The sequence below is a fragment of the Anarrhichthys ocellatus genome, unplaced genomic scaffold (genome assembly GCF_004355925.1).
Source record: "Anarrhichthys ocellatus isolate YVR2014 unplaced genomic scaffold, GSC_Weel_1.0 scaffold3, whole genome shotgun sequence".
NCBI classification, from domain to species: Eukaryota; Metazoa; Chordata; class Actinopteri; order Perciformes; family Anarhichadidae; genus Anarrhichthys; species Anarrhichthys ocellatus.
Genome location: NW_022280033.1, coordinates 3,183,263 through 3,202,440, shown reverse-complemented (window position 1 = coordinate 3,202,440; position 19,178 = coordinate 3,183,263). Strand labels below are relative to the sequence as shown.

Sequence of the window (19,178 nt, the reverse complement as noted above, 5' to 3'; positions counted from 1 at the left end):
TGTGCAGTGCATACAGATCGTCGGGTTTGGTGAATATTAAATACTCTCTCAGCCAGTCACATTATTAACAAATGGAGAGTTTCTAAATCTAAATCATATCGTCTGAATGGTGCAGAGCTGCACACAGCCTGTTAGAAGAATGATGACTGAATAAAATCAAAACATTATATGTTGAAGCAGTTTATATATCACTAATCGCATCCATCTGATGTAATTTCTTAACTTTTTAACTCTAATGTTGGGGAGTAGAAGTAACACAAAATATAATAACTCAAGTAAAGTACCTCAAAACTGTAAAGTACAGAAACTGAGTAAATGTACTTAGCTATTTTCCACTGCAAACTACTAATTCACTGTAACTACTACAGATACTATGATGGCGGCTAGCGCTGCCACACAGTTAATTGAAGCCATAAACATCCATAAAAGATTAGTGCAGCGTATTGATTAGATCTCATCGATCAAACAAATCAGATCAGAGCACAATGAGTCCGTGACTTTTGGCTGAACGTCACACTGAACCGACACAATGACATCCAGCAGCTGACACACACACACACACACACACACACACACCAACAGCAGTCTCAGTCATTCAGGAACAGCTGACGAGGAGCTTCCCCTCTGTTTCTCTCTGAGCTTCATAGTATTCCGTGACATCATCCCGCGGCCATGTTGGAAGACAAACCACAGCTGTTTACAGTACAACATGTTTTGTCAGCAAAGGTGAAATGAAAAGATAAAGGCCGAATGGAGGCTTGAAGTTTCCATCCGAGTGCACCGTTACAAGTATGCAGAATGATCCGTTAGCAGATCCTGTTTGCAGTGAAGCCATAGAGGTACAGACAGCTGGCATTGGATTGTTTTGAAACTGAAGAAAACTTAAAAAACATGATGAAGTTCTGTCTTTTTTTCTATGACTTCTAAGATCCATGGATGTATTTAAAGTGCCTCCATTTCCTTTGTGCATTACACTGAAGGACAATAGAGTCCATAAAGAATATAATGTAGTGTTTATGACATACACACTGACAGGAGTATACACAAGATTTGACAAAAGTCCACATTATTGTGTCATTGATGTCATATGCTCAACAACTTTCCAATGCTTTCTGTAAAAACTTGCACCACGTAACATCCAGCATCTCAATAAACCACCAACGTTAATTTAGCCTTTTTCTATTTTCTTGCCAGGGCTTTATTTGAACTTGCAGCTATCACAAACCACAAAGAGCTGCAGATCTTTTTCCCATCAACATGAATCGTCCACCTTCTGCACAGATCTGCAGATGGCAGTCGGTCACAAGCATATCCCCGACAACAGCAAGCAGATAATGTGTCGGAAAAGCAAACAGAAAATTCCTCCGTTACCCAGAGCAGCTCGCATGAGCCTCAACGCCTGAATCGCCAACAGAGAGAAGTTCAAAAGGTCAAGGATCACAGCATCCTGACAACGCATGCAGCAGATTCAGAGAAGAAGAAGTGGAGGAGCGTTTCCTCTCTCCGTCTCTGCTCTATTCAGAGAGACAAGGCTGTGAAACCAACACCAGCTCCAGTTTTAGGCCTCCGGCTCTGCTTTCGGCCTCCCTGACAAATCCTGGCAGCCGTTACGCCCTGCAGGTCTCACCCCGACAGGCTGCATGTGTGATTCTGAATCATCCGCAAATCACACTTTATCATCAAAACCCCTTTTTCAAAAAAACAGAAAAGAGCCGGAAACAAATAATCAACATGAAACAGGAAACAGGTGACCGCAAAAAAACTGCAGTTTCAGGTTCCCAGAGCAGATTTAAAGGAATTCTCTGCAGCCATTGGTTTCCATTCATTCAGCTTTGAAAATCAACTTGGAAAGCGCCTTGCTGTTAACTACATGTCTACACTTATCGTTAAAGTTACACGACCACTCTGTGATTTATTTGACTGGTTTCATTAAAACTCAAATAAAAGAACTTCGACAAAAATAAAATAAAAAGGTTTCAGCAAGGTGATTTAGATTTTCATCCAAATCACCTTGAAATGAAAAAATATCCTTCTTATGAAATCACTAATGTATGCAACAGCATCCTTGAAATCATTATATTCCAAGTAAACACATCTTCCAGTTTCATTAAATTCATTGACTATTGCGTTAGTCTGATTTTAATTGATTTAAATTTCCTTTTTTGAATGTTGTTCTTATGCATTTTCTCTTCTTATGTAAAGCACTTTGAATATTTTGAAAAGGTGCCATACAAACAAAGCTGCCTTGTTCTTTCTTTTAAGTATTTTTGGTGGCTTCGTATTTTGAAGAAGAGCGATAACAGGAAATGAGGACATGCAACAAAGGTTTCCTGCAAAACTCCAACCGGGGACGTTTCAATTACACGACCCGCGTCCTAATCCCTTTGGCCACCAGGAGGCCCGGCCTCCATCTTTTATGTTTCAAGATACATACATACACACATAGAACATTCATCAAATTAGCTTATTTTGATTAGAAACCGGTTGAGATATTCTTACTGCACCAACAGATTTATTTCACTTGTTTTTAAGAAGATAAGACTTCAGAGATAGAATATTATTAAGAATATATTACTTGATAAAACTAGATTTTTTTATTCCCACTGTTGAAGATAAAAAAACATTAAAATTATTTACACATGCAAAAAATACCGACAGAAAAAGCAGGCCAAACAGAAAGCAAACTGAATTCAGGTGCACCTGCTAATGGAGGAATTGCAGTTGAGATGAAAAATAAAAAATCCTGAACTAAAAAAGTAGTTTTTAAAAAAATCAGTTTCTTACCCTGGAGATGGTCAGCGGCATGTTGAAGTCCTTGCCCCCCTGCAGCCTGAAGCCCCAGGGCCCGGGGCCGGGCAATGACACGGTGTAGGCGCTCATTGTTCCAGGCGACTAAAAGATCCTCCGAAATGGACGACGGTGATTAAACCAACTTTTATTTTAAAACCCTACAGCTGCTGGAGGGATGGCCGGCACCGAGTAGCCTCTAGAAGGAAACAGAGAAAAGATACTACATAAGTGAAATGATGAAGAAAAAACCTGAAAATAAATTTTTTTTTTAAATGTGTGAAGTGCACGAACCAAAATTATGAGAGAAAGAAAGAAGAAGAAACTGAGAGAGGAGACAGAAGAGAACTTGCCTGTTCAGAGGAGCTGAAGTGACAGCCTAAGAATAGCCAGAGATAGCATTGGTGCATTGTAGGGGGTGGAGGGGTGAGGCGGGGTGATGCAGGGTGAGGCAGGGGCGGGGGAGATCGAAGGGAAAAGGAGGGGGGGGTGGACTTATATGGTTTGAAAGGGGACACCCAGTATGCCAGGCTCGCCGTGATTCACCGGGGCCAATATAGACCCAGCGGACTCTTCTAGACTCCCTCACCTCAGCCCCCTCCCATCCCTCCCTCCCTCCCTCACGCTCAGGGTCTCCCTCGGACCCAATCAGGGGTGATGCCAGGAAACGTCTCATTATCGTCCTGGTGATAATAGCCCAAACTGAAATGCCACGAGTTAAGTGGCTCCGATAGCTGAAAGGTCAGCAGCAGATAGGTCATTACGGCGAGGTTGCCGGTTCAATTCCCCCATATGTCACTGCTGGAGTTCCCTGCAGCGAGGCATCATACCACAGCCTGCTCCACGAGATCTGCGTGGTCAATAAACAGTATGAATCTTTTTTTAGATACTAGTGCACGTCCCGATAGCCTGTTCGAAAACCTGTGCCTCTTGCTTGGCTTCTGGTCCCAGATGTGCTGCAGGGAGTTTGGTTCTAACATCAGCATATCCAGCAGTCAATGAGCCGCGGCCTGTAAAGCCCTGATTTCAGTCTGAACCTGAAATATACTCAAGTTTATTATCATATATGTCAAAGAAAAGCAGCAAAAACAAAGAATATTTTGCTTGAAAAATGACTGAAAGTCCATCTCTCAATACCGTCTGACTTCCTGTCTGTGGCTCTCAGCTCCAAGCCCATTGCTTCCTACTGAGGACGTATATATCTTTAAAAACACAAAGATATAATTTCATGTCAAAAAAAAAAGCTCAGTAGTTTCCTTTAACAGCTGGTCACTGTAGTTCTTAATCAAACAAAAAGGGGGTGATAGGGCATTTGTTGGGGACTATTTTCAGCGGCAGATTAATCCACATTTGGTGCTCTGGTGAGTATTTGTGGCAGCAGGACAGTGTGTGTGGGATTGAGTAAAAATAAACTGTGTGGTCTTGGTAATGAAGGAACATGTCGCCCAGTGCAACAGTGAGGCTCATTGATGTCTTTTTTTGGAAAACAATAGAGCTCTATGGCACAGAGGAAGAAGATGTATCAGGCTTTGATTTCACAGTATCAGTATTTTAACTGTATGTTCCTAATAAATAATTGAAGGTTGACATTGTGCAGTTGTGATGACAAGTCAAACTGGAAACAGCTTCTGTCTGTAGAGTAACAGATGTATGTCGGAGTAATGGTCTATCATTTTGGCAGGCGCTAACAGGTGAGAATTCCCTGACAAACAGCTGATCTGTCAGCACGTGTGTGGTTTCATGTAATTGGTACAGAAACATTACTATGTTAAATAAGTGTACTCAACTCATTACCCATAACCCCTCTTGTCATTGCAGTTGGACTCACCCTTTCATACCTGTTTTATTTTGTTCATGTTGTCTTCTATGATGACGCCATATTTAGCATGACAAAGAATTGGTTCGCTCGGGCGTTCGTGAACATTAGTTGCCAGATCTTGATTTTAGTGAAAACAAGGTTCAGAAGATATGTGTTTTGTGAAAAACAGGTCCAACAATATTTACTCTGGCGACTATGAAGCGAAAGAATCGGGTCATAATTTGTGTTCACGTTCACTGCTCTCATTGGAGTTAATGGACTTTTAAGTCGATATGTTGACCTTATTTGTGTCCATCTGATGAGAATAAGTCTAATATTCTCTCTCTTTTAGCTGTTTTTGGTCCCCACCAACTCGTGAGGGAAATATCTGTCTTTTCAGCTCCTAAATAATCCACTATGTTCCCCAGCTGGACTCTAACTTCAGCTTTTTCTCTGTTAGAAAGACGCTATGAGAGCAGTGAGATTGAACCAGAACAGTAAAATTGTGAAACTCACTTTAAAGCTACATAAAGCTGATTCAGCTGGTCATTCACTACCAGAGACACCTTTCACAATAAAAGACCGACACAGTGACACTGGTCAAGACCAGCCTGATCTGCAGCCTGACTTTTGTTAACAGATGTCTCTACTGTGTTGGAAAATAATTAAACGATATTGACATGTAAAATTATCCAAATGTGTTAATGTTACAAAGTTCAAAGGATGTAACATGTCTGTAGGGGGGCAGAGACTGACAGGCTGATCCCAGAGCAGCCTGATCTGCTCAGCCTGTTATATCACCGGCTAAGTTTAGACGCCTTTGTCACAGAGAGGAATCTGATGGAGTGAGCTTTCCCAGGGTGCAACAGACCAAGAGGTATAAATATAAGTACATAACATTCAATGTTACTCCCCAAAAATGGATGCAATTGGATGCAATATTTCAAATAGTGCTTTATCTATACTTCCATGTTTGCTAGTTACACCTCCTTTGTAGGTGCATCGCTGCTTTTGGTGACGCAACACTTAAGTTCAGTACTTGAGTAAAATTTGGACGTACTTTCACTTGTGTTTATATTTTTCAATACAAAGTGGTAACCACTGCATGTGAATGCATGAATAGGCCAACCAGGAACCCACATCGTCCTCTAAGTAGGAGCAAGCATTCCCTCATGGTGAATATAAAACACACACACAAACTCCCGTTTGTGTGTTTGTGTTTGTGTGTGTGTGTGTGTGTGTGTGTGTGTTTGTGTACTGACCTGAACTGACCTTTAACTTAACAAGGCGGCTCAATTAAGAAGCTGTTTAAAATGACAAACTATTCACAAGTGATCTGAGGTCAGTTATGTGTTGTTAATGCTGAGAGAGATCCACTATCACACCACCCTCCGCTTTCATCTCACACGCACGCGCACGCACACACACACTATTTACCACCCTCCTCATGTAGCTGTGAATTGTTTAGGCGCTGCTCACTGCTCTCTATGAGCAGTTGGCTCAGTTTGCTTTCTAAACTTGAATCTCCAAAATGTCGTGAACTGAAAACAATACTTACGGTCTAAATTTGCACTCGCACCTCCTGTGGTGGAGGAAGTATTCAGATCCTTTACTTCAGTATTAATACCATACTGTAAAAATACTCTGGTACAAGTAAAAAGTCCAGCATTTAAAATGTACCGTACATAAAAAAGTATGTAAGTATGACTAGGAAAATGTTTAAAGTATTAAAACAATAAAAAATGTCCCTTGTGACTGTTCTACTATTATATATTACATCAATAGATTATTATTACTTATGCACTAATGTAAATTAGGATTGTATTGTTGTAGTTGGTTTAGCTGGAGCTAATCTTGAACTATTAACTAATGATTATTTTTATGATGAACTATTCTGCTGTGTATTTTATGCCGTTAAACTATTGTTTGTGTTTGGTAAAGCGGGACCCATGAATGATTTATAGTTTAATAGTTTGTTTTCTAGTGAGTGGCCAATGTTCTTGTACACAAGCTGTTACCATCTGATTCATGAATGAATGTGTTCACCTTGTATCTCAGGTGTTCTGCAGACAGACACCGCCCACCTGCTCCTGCAGCTTCCCGCACTGTGCTCCGCCCAGCAGGGCCGCTCCGTGCACAACCTGAGAGCAAAACAAACCGAAGATGAAACTTTAAACCTGGAAAAAAAACTAAAAAACAGCAGCAGCTTCAGCGGGCGGGGGTGGTGCAACTTGTTACCGGCTGCTCCTGGTGAAGATGTAGAAGTGGATTAGAGAGCAGTGGCACGTGGGGGCACAAACAGGTGGGAAAAGGTGTGATAGGGGAACAGCCTACCTGCAGCCGCTGTTTGTCTCCCTGCAGCTTCTGGAACCGAACACACCGACCGTGACAACCTGCGGTGCCCGGCCCGGGCAGAGAGCAGGGAGGCCGAGGGGAAGACGGGAAAGAGGGGTGTTAACGGTGGATTATCATTAGCGGGGTTTCTATTTAAAGAGACAGGAGTCAGACAGACTGCTGGTGAAAAACTGAAATACATCCAGATAACACTATAAAAATGCACACAACACAAGAATATTTTATTTATTTACAGAACATTGCATTTTCTTCATCTTTCTAATATAAATATGTATTTGTGAAATTAAGTTTACACTTACAAATATTGTGATTTTAATTCGAATCATAATTTCTGATGTTATTTATGGTCTGCGTTTTTACAGCAGTAGCCATTTCATTTTAAAACATGCAAATTGGCAGTGTAGCCTATGTAATTTCTGTCTCTGCAGAGATGAAGACACAAATAGAGGCATTCCACAATGAATACAGTTAATAATAGATATTTATTTAGAAAAATAAATGAGACCAACATTGAAGTTAACAGGAAACAAATCCACAATAAATTCTCTTTTCCGTATTCCAACAAAAGTCTTTTGGACCACAAACTTTACACCAGAACTAAGTTGAAAAACACCTCCATTTATATTCAGTATTATTACTAATATTTACTGCATCACACTGCTGCAGCATTATACTGTAGAGTACTTCCTTCTTTCCGATACCAGTAGGAATGATTAGGACACTAGTTTACGCTGACATACAGTAGAGACGTGTGTTACTGCAGACCTCAGGCCTAAAATATTTCAATCAAAGCTTAGTTTGGTTTGGTTAATGTTTCAGTTAAACAGCTTAATAAACAGTTTCATTTTAGCTAAAGGTCGGTTTACCAAGAAAACAGCTTAACAGCAGTTTGACTCTTAAAACATTTTTGATTAGGTTAGCTAACGATTTAGCTTAGTTCCACTTGGCTTGTGGTTCAGTTACTTTTATTAACTTGAAATAATGCAAACTGCAGCAGAAAACGTGTCATGTGTTGACTGTTTTATTGTATAGAAACATTCAAATAGACTCTTAAAGAATGCACAAATAACTTCACCCAGACCAACAGGTCAGATGGGCTTATCAAGAGCTGCTTTACGAGCAACAATTATGTCCCTTATTCAGCCCCGTACCAACACCAACAACATCACAATCACATTTCCTCTAAACTGTCCTTCAGCAAAATACACACTTTAAATATGCAATCAAGAAGAAGAATGAAAAAAAACACGAACAGGATGAAAAACACAAACTGAACAACAGTGAAACATTTCAAATATCTTGTTCCTTAATAAAAGTGCAATTGCAGGCCTCAGGGCTTTTAGGATTAAGTGCGATAAGGAGAAACATTTGAATTAACGTGACGTTTTGGAAAATTCTATCGATTGTTATCATACCCAGAGATTATTCAACACTGAAGTAGAAATCAGTCACATCTCTGTGTGTCCAGTACAGATGTAGGCCTACTGCAAGTCCAGGGTCCGTTTGGCTTAGTTTATTACCAAACGTGGAAGCAGAGGAAAACTGCAGCTAGCTTAGCATCAGCAAAAGTGGAAACATCTATTTGAAATGATATAGCAAGAGGATTTCCCAAATGATCAAGCAGTTACATTCCTTGAAAACTAATTTTATTTAGCTGTTTCTCCTTTTCCAGGCTACTTCTATACCAAGTGAAGTTGTTTTCATATAGTATCTCAGTTCTTAAGTTTACACAGAAAAGAAAAACTGCAGAGGATTAAGATGGAAACACACGGATAAATAAATCAAAAGCAACAGACAACAAGAACACAAAAAGGAAACAGTATTTTTTTCTTTGTAGAAAAATCTCATAGTCCACTGCAAAAAAAACTCCATTTCAACGGGCTCAGGGCCTTCACTTGTCTCAGAGGAACTAAGACAAACACAACCAGTCTGTTTGCATCCATCTAAAACAGGGACAAGAGATCAGGTGCAGGAACATGAGTTTCTTTGGGTTAAACTAAAAGCAAAAAAGTTTGGCTTCAGAACCATAAAAAAATGTCTTTCCTCACAGGTGTTTTAATTCAAATTGTCTGACTAGACCTCCTTCTCCAGACTGTGTGGACTCTCTTACACTTTGCATTTGTTTATACTTTCTATACACTCGGGTCTAACCAAACAGAATAACTAAAAACACCTTGAGTGTCTGTAGCATAAAAGTAAAAAGTAAATAAACCAACATAGGTATTTTAGGGTGATTTTAATTCTCTAACCAATAATTCACAGTATTTCTAAAGAGCAACGTATCCAGAGATCAATGAGTCTGTGACATTGTCTCTACCGTAAAGACACCGTCATGCTCACTCAGATCTGGGCCTTTTTTTTTTTACCAATTCTGGATTTCCTGTTCTGTCTTTTAACTTCCAGTTGCTATGGCTGGCTAAAGTGAAACGTTTCCGCCCTGATTGGTTGACAAAGCCTGCTACACATGAGTGTCATAAGACTTGGCATCAACACAGCTATCGGTTTAAGATTACGATATTTGTTGCAAAGTTCTGCATTAACTAGCTTACGACTTGCTCAACTAAGGAATCGATTGTGGTATTAATTGCAACTGTTATCTGCTCCGTCTCAAGGTCCGATTCACAGGAAATTGCGCTAATGATGCAAGTGCAAAAACACCCAAAAAGTTTTGCAGCTGAATGCAATTTGTCCTTTTTTGCAGAGAGGGAAGAAATAATTATTTTTTTCCCTGTTTAAATAATGACCTTGTTTTTAATTTTTTCTCTATAATTTTCCAAAAAGTATACGTAGGGAGCTTCATGCATTTATTTTTAATGCATATGAGTTTAAGCAGAGCATGAAAATACCTTTGCCTGGCAATAACCACTGCTGGGCGTGACACCCCTAATAACTGTGCTTCAGTTACCACCAACTCTCTGAGGACGCCAATAATTTCACTATAACTGCGTGTGGCTATTAGCCCGAATTTTTGTAAATTTGACTTTTTTTGGCTCATTTGCATATAGAAAGGGACCAATTTTGTGCCAAATGCACATGAATATTACATCATTTAAATACATAGAAATAGCACAGGGGTGCATTTCACCCTTTGTGGATGCTTTGAGATTTACACAGGTTTCTTTTGTTTTATTTGTGCAGGTTTAGCAGCCGCAAAAACTGCACAATGCTTTTAAGAGTTTGCAACTCTGTGTTTAATGTCACCCCTCTACATTTTGCCTTCACTTAATTCTGCACACTGGTGCAATCATTTTTTACAATATGTGAAGGGTGTATGTTCAAGCTTATACAAGTTGCTCTTTAATTGATACCACTTAAACTGTCTGTTGTCATTTCATTGGTCACTCTCTGTGTTCAAGTGAAAACTAAATTCAAAAGAAATTGACATAAATTCTCTACGAGGTGAAAAGACTCGCTCAGAAATGTAATCATGACTTCCTGTAATACTGTAGTTTGTTTCTGATCTACAGGTGAACCCTGTCTACATTTCTAAACATCTGACTGGACGTGAGCTGATCACATGGCTGCAGGTGCTCTACCCAGACCCCGCCCCCGAGTTGCTGTTATTGGCTGTCTTTGGGCGAGCAGTGCAGGAACCATTCCGTCCAGTGGGGAGGAAGGGGCTGGACTCCGAGGTGATGACGATGCTCGGGATTCGACCAATCGTGCCCCTCCTAACGTGTCCCTCTGCAATATCCGTCTGTCAAACAGAAAACATACAGTCATCATTTTATTTTTATGATTATTTTGCTTTTAACTTTTTAAGAGTTTTATGAAAATCCATCATTCATGTTGTGTTTTTTATCTGGATTGGACCAAAGTACACAGCAGGGGCTGATTGGAATGCCATTGGTTTTGCAGGTATTAAGTCACAAATCAGTGTTGGACGAATTAAAATGTTGACCTGATGATGTTGTTGGTTTCATCCTGTAAGTGTCGCATTGAGCCTGATGTTTTAGGTAAATAAATCTCTCTGCACTAATATTATTAACTCAATTACCAGAATTGTATTATACTAATGTCAGAGCAGTATCAAATACAAGTTCAGCAACATTTTGGGGTTTATATACTCTGATATCTGATATCTAGAATCGCAATGACATCGCCAAAATCAGAAGTATAACATGTAATAAATACTTTACTATATCTTGTTTATTTGAAATGGAAACAAGTAAAACAAAGATTTGATAATTCATTGTGTTTGTGCTGATGAATAAATCCGACAGTACTCACATTTGGGATGCTGCCGCGTTCCCCGACTCCTGCCATGGAGATATCAGTGTCAAAGGACGTCTGAAAGAAAAAACAAACACATGTAAACCTGTGAGGGGATTATTACATTATCATACTGACTAACCAGCATCCTGCAGCGGCAGCCATGAAGTCCTCCTCAACATTAATATTAGATAAGATAATTAGATCATTATATACACCTAAATTAGATTTTAATGAAATGCATCAGCATCAGAGAGGCAGACAGAAAACCATCACACTCATCTCTAATCAATTACCCAGAATTTTAACACAGCTTTAAAAAAAATACAGATTTCAGTCAATGATTAACATCAAAAGGAAAAGAGAGATTTTCTGATCCGAGATGAAAAGCACATCAAGCAGATTAAAGAGCACAAAAAACACAGTGCAACACATTAACATGAACACCGGTGTTATGAAAGAAGATGTTTTTCTTTCACCGCACACAAACCTCCTCAACTGACCCTCGAAATAACCCCGAATCCCTGCGACTCCCCCTCAGGTGACCCCCTAACATCCCCCTCCTCCGCTGAGAGTAACATAATAATAATAATCTACATTAAGAATCTTTTTAAAAGGTCTAAACCTTCTGCTGTTTTATCCGACTCCAGCTGTTGTCAAGCGGCCTGAAGGTCGACCACATTTCAAGCCATATTTGAAGAGCTGAAAAATCCTTAAAGCACCAACAATCAAATCGAAGGAGTCGAAGAGGCGTTTACTTTTTCGAAGATGCCCGAGTCGTGGCTCTTCATCTTGGACTTGAAGCTGGAGGAGGGTTTGAATTCTGGGAGCTCGGCGGTGTCTCTGCTGATGTCACAGGACACCTGGCGGCTGGCTGGTCTGGAGCCCATACTGGAGAGCTCAGCCTCAGTGTCCGTCAGAACCTTTCAGAAGAAAACACACACTTTGACACACACAATCTGTGTTACATCGCTACATATGACGTCACGGTTCCGTTTCCCAGCTCACCGATTCGCTGTCGGAGACGGAGGAGTGGCGGGACTTGCGGTTGCTCTGCCGCATCAGCTGGCTGCTGATGTCGGAGGTCTGGCTGGTCACGGTGGAGCGTCGCGTCGACCTGAAGCTGCTGCTGGTCGAGTGGATGTCGCGAGGACGAACGCAGAGCAGAATGCCGAGACACGGGATGTACTTAGCTAACGCTATCCTGCACAGAGAGAGATCATAATACCATTAGACAAGGTGGCCGATCGCACGGGTCCCCCAGCTAGATAGAGGGCCCCTGATAAAGGGCCCCAAGTAAAACCCAGGGTTTCCACCAGCATATTGCAAGCACGGTGACCCGAAAGGCCGAAGTTGACTCTTCATGGTCAACGCACTACTTTTCCTTCACCAATAAATAACTACAGTTATATAAGCTGTTTTATTTTCATCCTGCAGCTTTCAAATCTCTTCGTATGTGTCTGTGTGTGACTAATTCTCTCCGGTCGAGTTAACATTCAGGTTAATCGAGCAGCGGTTAGTTCAGATGAGGTGTCGGAGCTCTTGCAGTGCCGGCGGAGCATTCTCTGATTGAATCAATTCACTGAGCTGCAGCCATGTTAGCTGCAGTCAAATTCAAAAGAAATCACCAGTCATTGGTTAAAGAAACTGGAAGCTTGGCATCAAGATGTAAGCAGATTCAAATAAAAACAGTAAGGTAGCAAATAACAAGATTGAACTAACCGGCAACGTGTTGCTTTAGCAAAGTTCTTCTTCAAACTATATCAAAATATAAATACAAGGTTAGTGTAGTGTTAAGCACTATTGTAAAATCAGCTGAACTTACTGAAAAACTAATTCAAAATCCAACTTCCAACAGTAGTCTTCCCTGTCATGCAACCCTGTGGGGACATCAACTAAAGTTTGAATCTTCTTCTTTTGGGACCGAATCTATTTTGAATGTAAATAATTCATTCAGTGTCTGAATTTTACTCTTTTTTAAAATCTCTGTTAAAATAGTCAGTATTGAAGGAAAGAAGAAAAACATCAAGAGCGTTGTAGATATTGTTCAACCGTGTGTGTGTGTGTGTACCTGTATTTTGGGTGTGTGATGGCGTAGATGATGGGGTTGTGGATGGCGGAGGCCTTGGCGATGATGGCGGGCACAGAGTTCATGTAGGGAGTCAACATGTCTGCGTACCTGTAGCAGAGAAACAAAGTAATAACAGTGAGGAAACAGAAGAAACTTTGCTCATGGACACTTCAGCAGCAAATAGGGCAACGGGGGTCTAATTCTCATCCAATAAATGAGCGATTCTCAACCGGTGGGACACAGACTTGGACAACGCAACATTCTGAGTGGATTTTGAGAACATGCGGGTCAACTTCTAGACTCGTTTTTTTTTTATTGCAAATACAATTTCCTGCTGCAGAGTGAGTGAGAGGTTTTCTGCTGCTGGTGATTTTGTACCCGGCGAAGGCGGTGAGAGCGACGGCGGAGTATGGCGACCAGGAGACGACGTAGAGCAGGATGACGATCAGAGCGATCTTCGCCATCTTCCACTCGTTCTGCAGCCGGTGGAATTTCTTCGACGAGTCTCGACTGCTGCCGTGACTGTGAATGCTGCCGTTAACCTTCCCCACAGCCCTGAAACACACACAAACTTTTTATATCTATACCTGTGTGTACAATGTGTTGACCCACATTCTTTTAATGAAGGTTTATCCTGAACTAAGGCTCTTTTTCAGACATTTTAAGTTGCACAGATCCAAAAGGCTGTTTGCTTGTTACACGACAATAAGAAACTGTTGGCTTCATTTCTTAAATCAGTTTTACCTTTTTAATGTATCAACAAACTATAGACCTACCTAGAGTATAGACCTACATAATCTGCTTTACAACAGGGAGGGTGGAACACAGATTAATGAAACTCATTATTTATGTTCTTTTCTGTTCCAAAAAGAAGAAAAAAATGTGTGTGGGACATAAGATGCAGAAGAAAAATCAATTACAACTAAGTTACTCCTTTTATAAATACAGGAAAAATAAATTACAAAAAAGACACACAGCAACGGACAAAAACGTAAATAAAACACACAAAAAACACCAAACACACAGACCGGTTGGTGATGCGGATGGCGCGGAAGATGAAGAAGTAGCAGTAGATGATGATGAAGAGCGGCAGGAAGAAGACGAAGATGAAGAGCAGCATGGTGTACGCTCGCACCGATGGGGTAAAGGTCATGTAGTCCCACGAGCAGGAAGTCAGCAGGCCCTCAGGGACATAGGCACCTGAGGGGCGAGAGACATGGAGACAGACAGAGAGTTTTAATATCCCATCATGCTCTTTGAGGCGGGGGCCAGCGGCGAGTCCCGGACCCCACTGAAATGCAGCATCCATTCACCTTATGTTTTGTCAAATAATAGACACTCAGCTGTTTGTCACAGCAATATGTTCCCCTTATTTCAGGAGTTTCCTCAAACATGTGAAACAGCGCCCCCTCTGTGTTCTGCTACATGTCAGCCAGTGTTTGTGGTCAAACACGGTATTGCACCCTCACAGAAGTCTACTGAAAAGGAAGAAAGTTGGTATCCTTTGTATCTGTGCTTTATGAGCATTGTGTCTTTCAGATGTAAATATTTATCTGTTGTCCAATTGTATTTGATAATATGTCGATAATATGTATAACACCAATAGAGCCACATTGTCCTACATCTTCTTTTTATAGATGACCTGTCTCACTCTGCTGCTGCTAAAATGAGCTCCTAGTTTCATTTAACTGACCCCCCTAAAACAACAGCTGGCCCCCATCTGGCTCCAGTCTAGTCCCTGTGAACTGTCACCGCTATCAGGGGTTTTCTGTTTGGACAAGATTTATAGGAGATTTTCTGTTTCCATATATTATAATTTACATTCAAGTGTGTGTGAGAGAGAGAATGAAAACCAGGTGAGAGGAAGAAGAAAACACACCACATGTAGAGTGTGTGTGTGTGTGTGTGTGTGTGTGCATGTGTGTGCGTGTGTGTGAAGTTGAACTGATAATAAATGGGATTTGAAGGGTAAATGAGCAATAAGTTTGATAAGATAGAAAAAGCTTTGAGGCAGAACAGAGCGGATTTATGTGCAGCAGAGTGTGTGTGTGTGTGTGTGTGTACTCACTCCAGCCAAAGAACGGCGGCAGGCTCCAGCCCAGAGAGTAGAACCAGGCCCCCAGGAGGATGAGGAGGGCCCGTTTTCGCGACAACACACCGATGGAGGTCAGGGGTCGCGTGATGACGAAGTAGCGGTCGACAGCGATCACCGTCAGTGTGATCATGGAGCAGATCCCGAAGAGAGCGCCGCAGAACGCGTACAGCTCGCAGCCTATAGACGGGCAGATGAAGAATATTGTCATTTTCATTTAACAATGATACTGATAATAATTAGTATCAACATCTGTCTTTCTATCTGTCTGTCTGTCTGTCTGTCTGTCTGTCTCTTTATTCTGGATGGACATTGAGGAAAATCAAGGCAACAAAAGCACAGCTTTGTACTTTGTCTGAAATTATAACATTATTGCTGTGGGATCTTTAGAAACTTCTCTGCGATACTGAATACATTTCTATTGTTGAACCTCATTCTGTATGAACAGTTTTGGGAACCTCAGAGCTAACGTTAAACTTCAGGAAGACACAACAACCTCCTCTCTTAGAGCTTAATCAGTTAAAGTGTGGCTTAATGAACTGATCTATTCTCTGCAGCTTGACAGAGTTAATTCTTGGTAAAGGAAAGCCTCTGATTAACTTCCATTCAATAAAACATCTCGAGGAAAATATAACCAAAACCATCTGCATGAAGCGATACTAGAAGAGACAAGAGAATTGTTTTCCTTTTGTGAAATGGGTGAACTGACCCTTGAAACCCAAACACACAGGAAGGAAATTATTTAATGTGAAATAAAATATTTGGCAGGGCTTGCAGGTGTTAACTCAGGTTATATTAATAAAAAGCTGCAAGTCAACACCTCCCTCGTACTAAAATGACCTCGGAGCGTCTCTCTCTAGGGAGACTGAGGAGCATCGACTGTTTTCTCTGAGCTTAAGTTCACTAATTCACAATGAAAACAGATGTGAAAGAGTGACGGTGGAGGGAGATAAGACCGGATCGACTCATCTTTACGTTCTGCAGCAAGAACACACCAAAGAAATGTGTGAGAAACTGCTTTAAGTTTCAAGACTCTGCGAGTTTATGTTCGGGGTTTACTGGAAATGTGTGTGTGTGTGTGTGTGTGTGTGTGTGTGTGAGTGTGCAGTGGGGTACCTTTCTCTCCGAAGATCCACCTCTTGTGCATGCTGGTGGTGAAGAAGATGGGCGCCTGGGTGACGCACATCAGTAAGTCTGTGATCGCCAAGTTAATGATGAACATGTTGGCCGGCGTCCGCAGGCTGCGACTCCTGCAACACACACACACACACACACACGCACACACACCCACACACACACACAGGTAGTGTAGTCCATTAATTAAATTAGACGAGTGACAGCTAATTAATTGGTGACTATTTTGATGAAGTAATTTTTCATACAGATTTGCTGCTTTTCCTTTTAATAATGTTAATAATTGAAATGTACAAATAATAGTGTTGAGGTTCGGACTGTTGGTTGGACAAAATAAACATTGTGAAGGTTTCCCCTTGGGCTCTGGGTAATTGTGACGGCATTTCTCACTATTTTCACCGTTTTTGCAAACCAAATCGATAAATGGAGAAAATAATCAGCAGATTAATCCATACTGAAAATAATAATTAGTTAATAATTCAAAATGAGCTCCACCTCAAACACCTACAACAGTAAAATCCTGCTTTGACATTAATGCGTGAGTAATAATAATCTAATGATATTATATCTATATATCACAGGGGACATATTTATACTTTTAATACTTTTAACTACAATTTCCTGATTATACCGACATACTTTTAGTGAAGTAACATTTTCAATGGAGGACTTTTACTTGAAACAAAGTCTTACAGTGAGGTATTCACTTCCTCCACCACTGCTCATCTGCACATGTTTTTCAACTCCAATACAAGCTGTGAAGTGTCTTGTAAAGCTGCAGAGGTTTTCATAATCAAGTCTCCTCCCGCTGTGATCAGCAGGAAGTTGCTGTTAACTGGCTGAATGAGTCATGTGTTCTCATGAAGTCTGTTTTAGAGGACGAGGAAGAGCCTGCGTGGAAAAATCACTTGGTGCTGCTTCGGTTCTATAATTAACATGTAATCACTGAAGCACACATCACAGACATAAAGGACTGATTTTAATGAGAGATCAATATGTGGGCAGAAGTCATCTTAAGTGCTTAAGCTTCTTCAAAAGACTCCAGAGAACTCTGTGTGTCGCAGAGAGACATTTTCTGTGACACACATTGAAGATAAAAGACGCGAGTGTGTGGTCGATACAAGGCAGCCATGACACATTTAGAAGACGTACTGCCGATTTAACCTCAGTCTGAAAACCTCTGCAGCTTTAGAAGACAGTCCATCGCAGCAGTGTTTCTTCCACAGGTGAAGCTTTAAGGGGACAAACAGGAACACTGTCCAATTATTTCCACCTCAAACACCATTTTCCCTTAAATATGTTGTGGCTTATTTTCTTTCAACACCAAGGAGGAATAAGTCATTTTGTACAGACTCTCAGCCTCTCAAAGAGCAAAACAACATTGTAACAACATATTGTGGGATTGAAGAGAAAATGGAAGAATTATCACTTTACATCATGTGCTGATGTATTTTCAGTATGTTTACAAATGTTTAGAGTATACAAGAATAAAACACTGAATGGTCATGGTCCCAAAACAGTGGAATTATGTTTTTTTTGTTGTTTTTTTTTAAACGTCAGCAAAAAACACAAGTTTATAAACTGTATTTTAACTGGCAAGTGTGATTTCATATCTCCTGGACAACATTAGAATTATTTTTAAAACACTGTTTAACCTTAAAATTACTTTCAAACAATAATTAACTGCATTATCAAACAGATTTTAGCAAACTGCATGAACATTGCATTTAGTATTCCTGTTAGAATTGACAGCATGTCTGTTAGTCTGTTGCAGTACGGTTAGTAAAAAGCAGTGTCCGATTTTCCGTTGTCTCCTGAGGATCAGCGCGACCATATTTGGGCACAGGAAGACATCTTACTTGCTGAAAGCGTATATGACCAGCAAGTTGCCGATCATGCCGGTGATGCCGATGACGAGGATGACGGAGCCGATGGTGTAGTGGGCGTGGTCGGGCACGTCCACTGTGGGGTAGGGGTGCGGGGCCTCGGGTATCATTGCCACCTGGAAGAACCAAACAGGAAAATTATAAACATGACGATGCTGCAGGCTGATAACATTTAAACAGATCACATTCATGGTGGATAACGTTCCGTTTCTGCCGTTTAATCTTTGGTTGCGAAAGATAACTTTCACTCTCAGGTTTTGTCGACACTTATATGGAATTTTTTCCCTCCATTTAAAAAAAAAAAAACTGTCCACACAACCCTTGTTTTACAAAATATAACGCAAAAACACGTTGCTGTGTTGTGTAGTCGGACCCCCCGATTGCCACCGGGAATTTGGCACACTTGTCCAACTGTTACAAAACTCTCAAAGAAGAACATTCGGCCACTATGTCAACGATACAGCAAATACCAGAGAAGAAGAACGTTCTGAGCAGCGTGTATTGAGCTTATTCTCCTTTGGCGGTAATTTGAACACACAAACAATAGCATCTTATTCTTTATTTTGACACCTAATTCATCACTTCTTATTTATATAACATCAAATAATTCAAATAAATGTAAAAATACAAGAATTCACTTGATTTTGTTAAATATTTTTACTAAGAGGTCAAAATGAAACTAAGCTCAATGTCAGAGTGTTTTTGGGCTTCCTGCGTTTTCAGCACGTAGCCATGGTTGCAGAAAGATGGTTCAGAAGGTGCGATTAAACTGGTGCCAAACCACTAAAACAGTTTAACACACACACACACACACACACACACACACACACACACACACACACA

General features: G+C 40.7%; 2 protein-coding genes across 7 annotated transcripts in view; both read right to left on the bottom strand.

Moving 5' to 3' along the window:
* Nucleotides 1-6,967, bottom strand: part of LOC116376827 (LIM domain-binding protein 3-like) — a 35,088-nt gene extending 28,121 nt beyond the window's left edge. For 2 of the 5 annotated variants that reach the window (XM_031838324.1, XM_031838340.1), the window contains exons 1-3: nucleotides 6,920-6,960; nucleotides 6,632-6,726; nucleotides 2,785-2,986 (exon numbers count right to left, since the gene is read on the bottom strand). In XM_031838324.1, coding sequence (XP_031694184.1) covers nucleotides 2,785-2,880 — 96 coding nt within the window. In that variant the 5' untranslated portion in view covers nucleotides 2,881-2,986; nucleotides 6,632-6,726; nucleotides 6,920-6,960. Of the gene's footprint in view, nucleotides 1-2,784; nucleotides 2,987-6,631; nucleotides 6,727-6,919 lie in introns of all 5 variants that reach the window. The other 3 variants (XM_031838316.1, XM_031838332.1, XM_031838347.1) reach the window with 3 other exon arrangements.
* A 629-nt stretch (nucleotides 6,968-7,596) lies between these two features.
* Nucleotides 7,597-19,178, bottom strand: part of LOC116399883 (melanopsin-A-like) — a 23,249-nt gene continuing 11,667 nt past the window's right edge. For both annotated transcript variants that reach the window (XM_031877340.1, XM_031877349.1), the window contains exons 2-11: nucleotides 18,309-18,451; nucleotides 16,432-16,565; nucleotides 15,292-15,495; nucleotides 14,252-14,423; nucleotides 13,602-13,778; nucleotides 13,224-13,331; nucleotides 12,161-12,356; nucleotides 11,911-12,075; nucleotides 11,171-11,230; nucleotides 7,597-10,637 (exon numbers count right to left, since the gene is read on the bottom strand). In XM_031877340.1, the coding sequence (XP_031733200.1) occupies nucleotides 10,473-10,637; nucleotides 11,171-11,230; nucleotides 11,911-12,075; nucleotides 12,161-12,356; nucleotides 13,224-13,331; nucleotides 13,602-13,778; nucleotides 14,252-14,423; nucleotides 15,292-15,495; nucleotides 16,432-16,565; nucleotides 18,309-18,451 (1,524 nt within the window). In that variant the 3' untranslated portion in view covers nucleotides 7,597-10,472. The remainder of the gene's footprint in view (nucleotides 10,638-11,170; nucleotides 11,231-11,910; nucleotides 12,076-12,160; nucleotides 12,357-13,223; nucleotides 13,332-13,601; nucleotides 13,779-14,251; nucleotides 14,424-15,291; nucleotides 15,496-16,431; nucleotides 16,566-18,308; nucleotides 18,452-19,178) is intronic.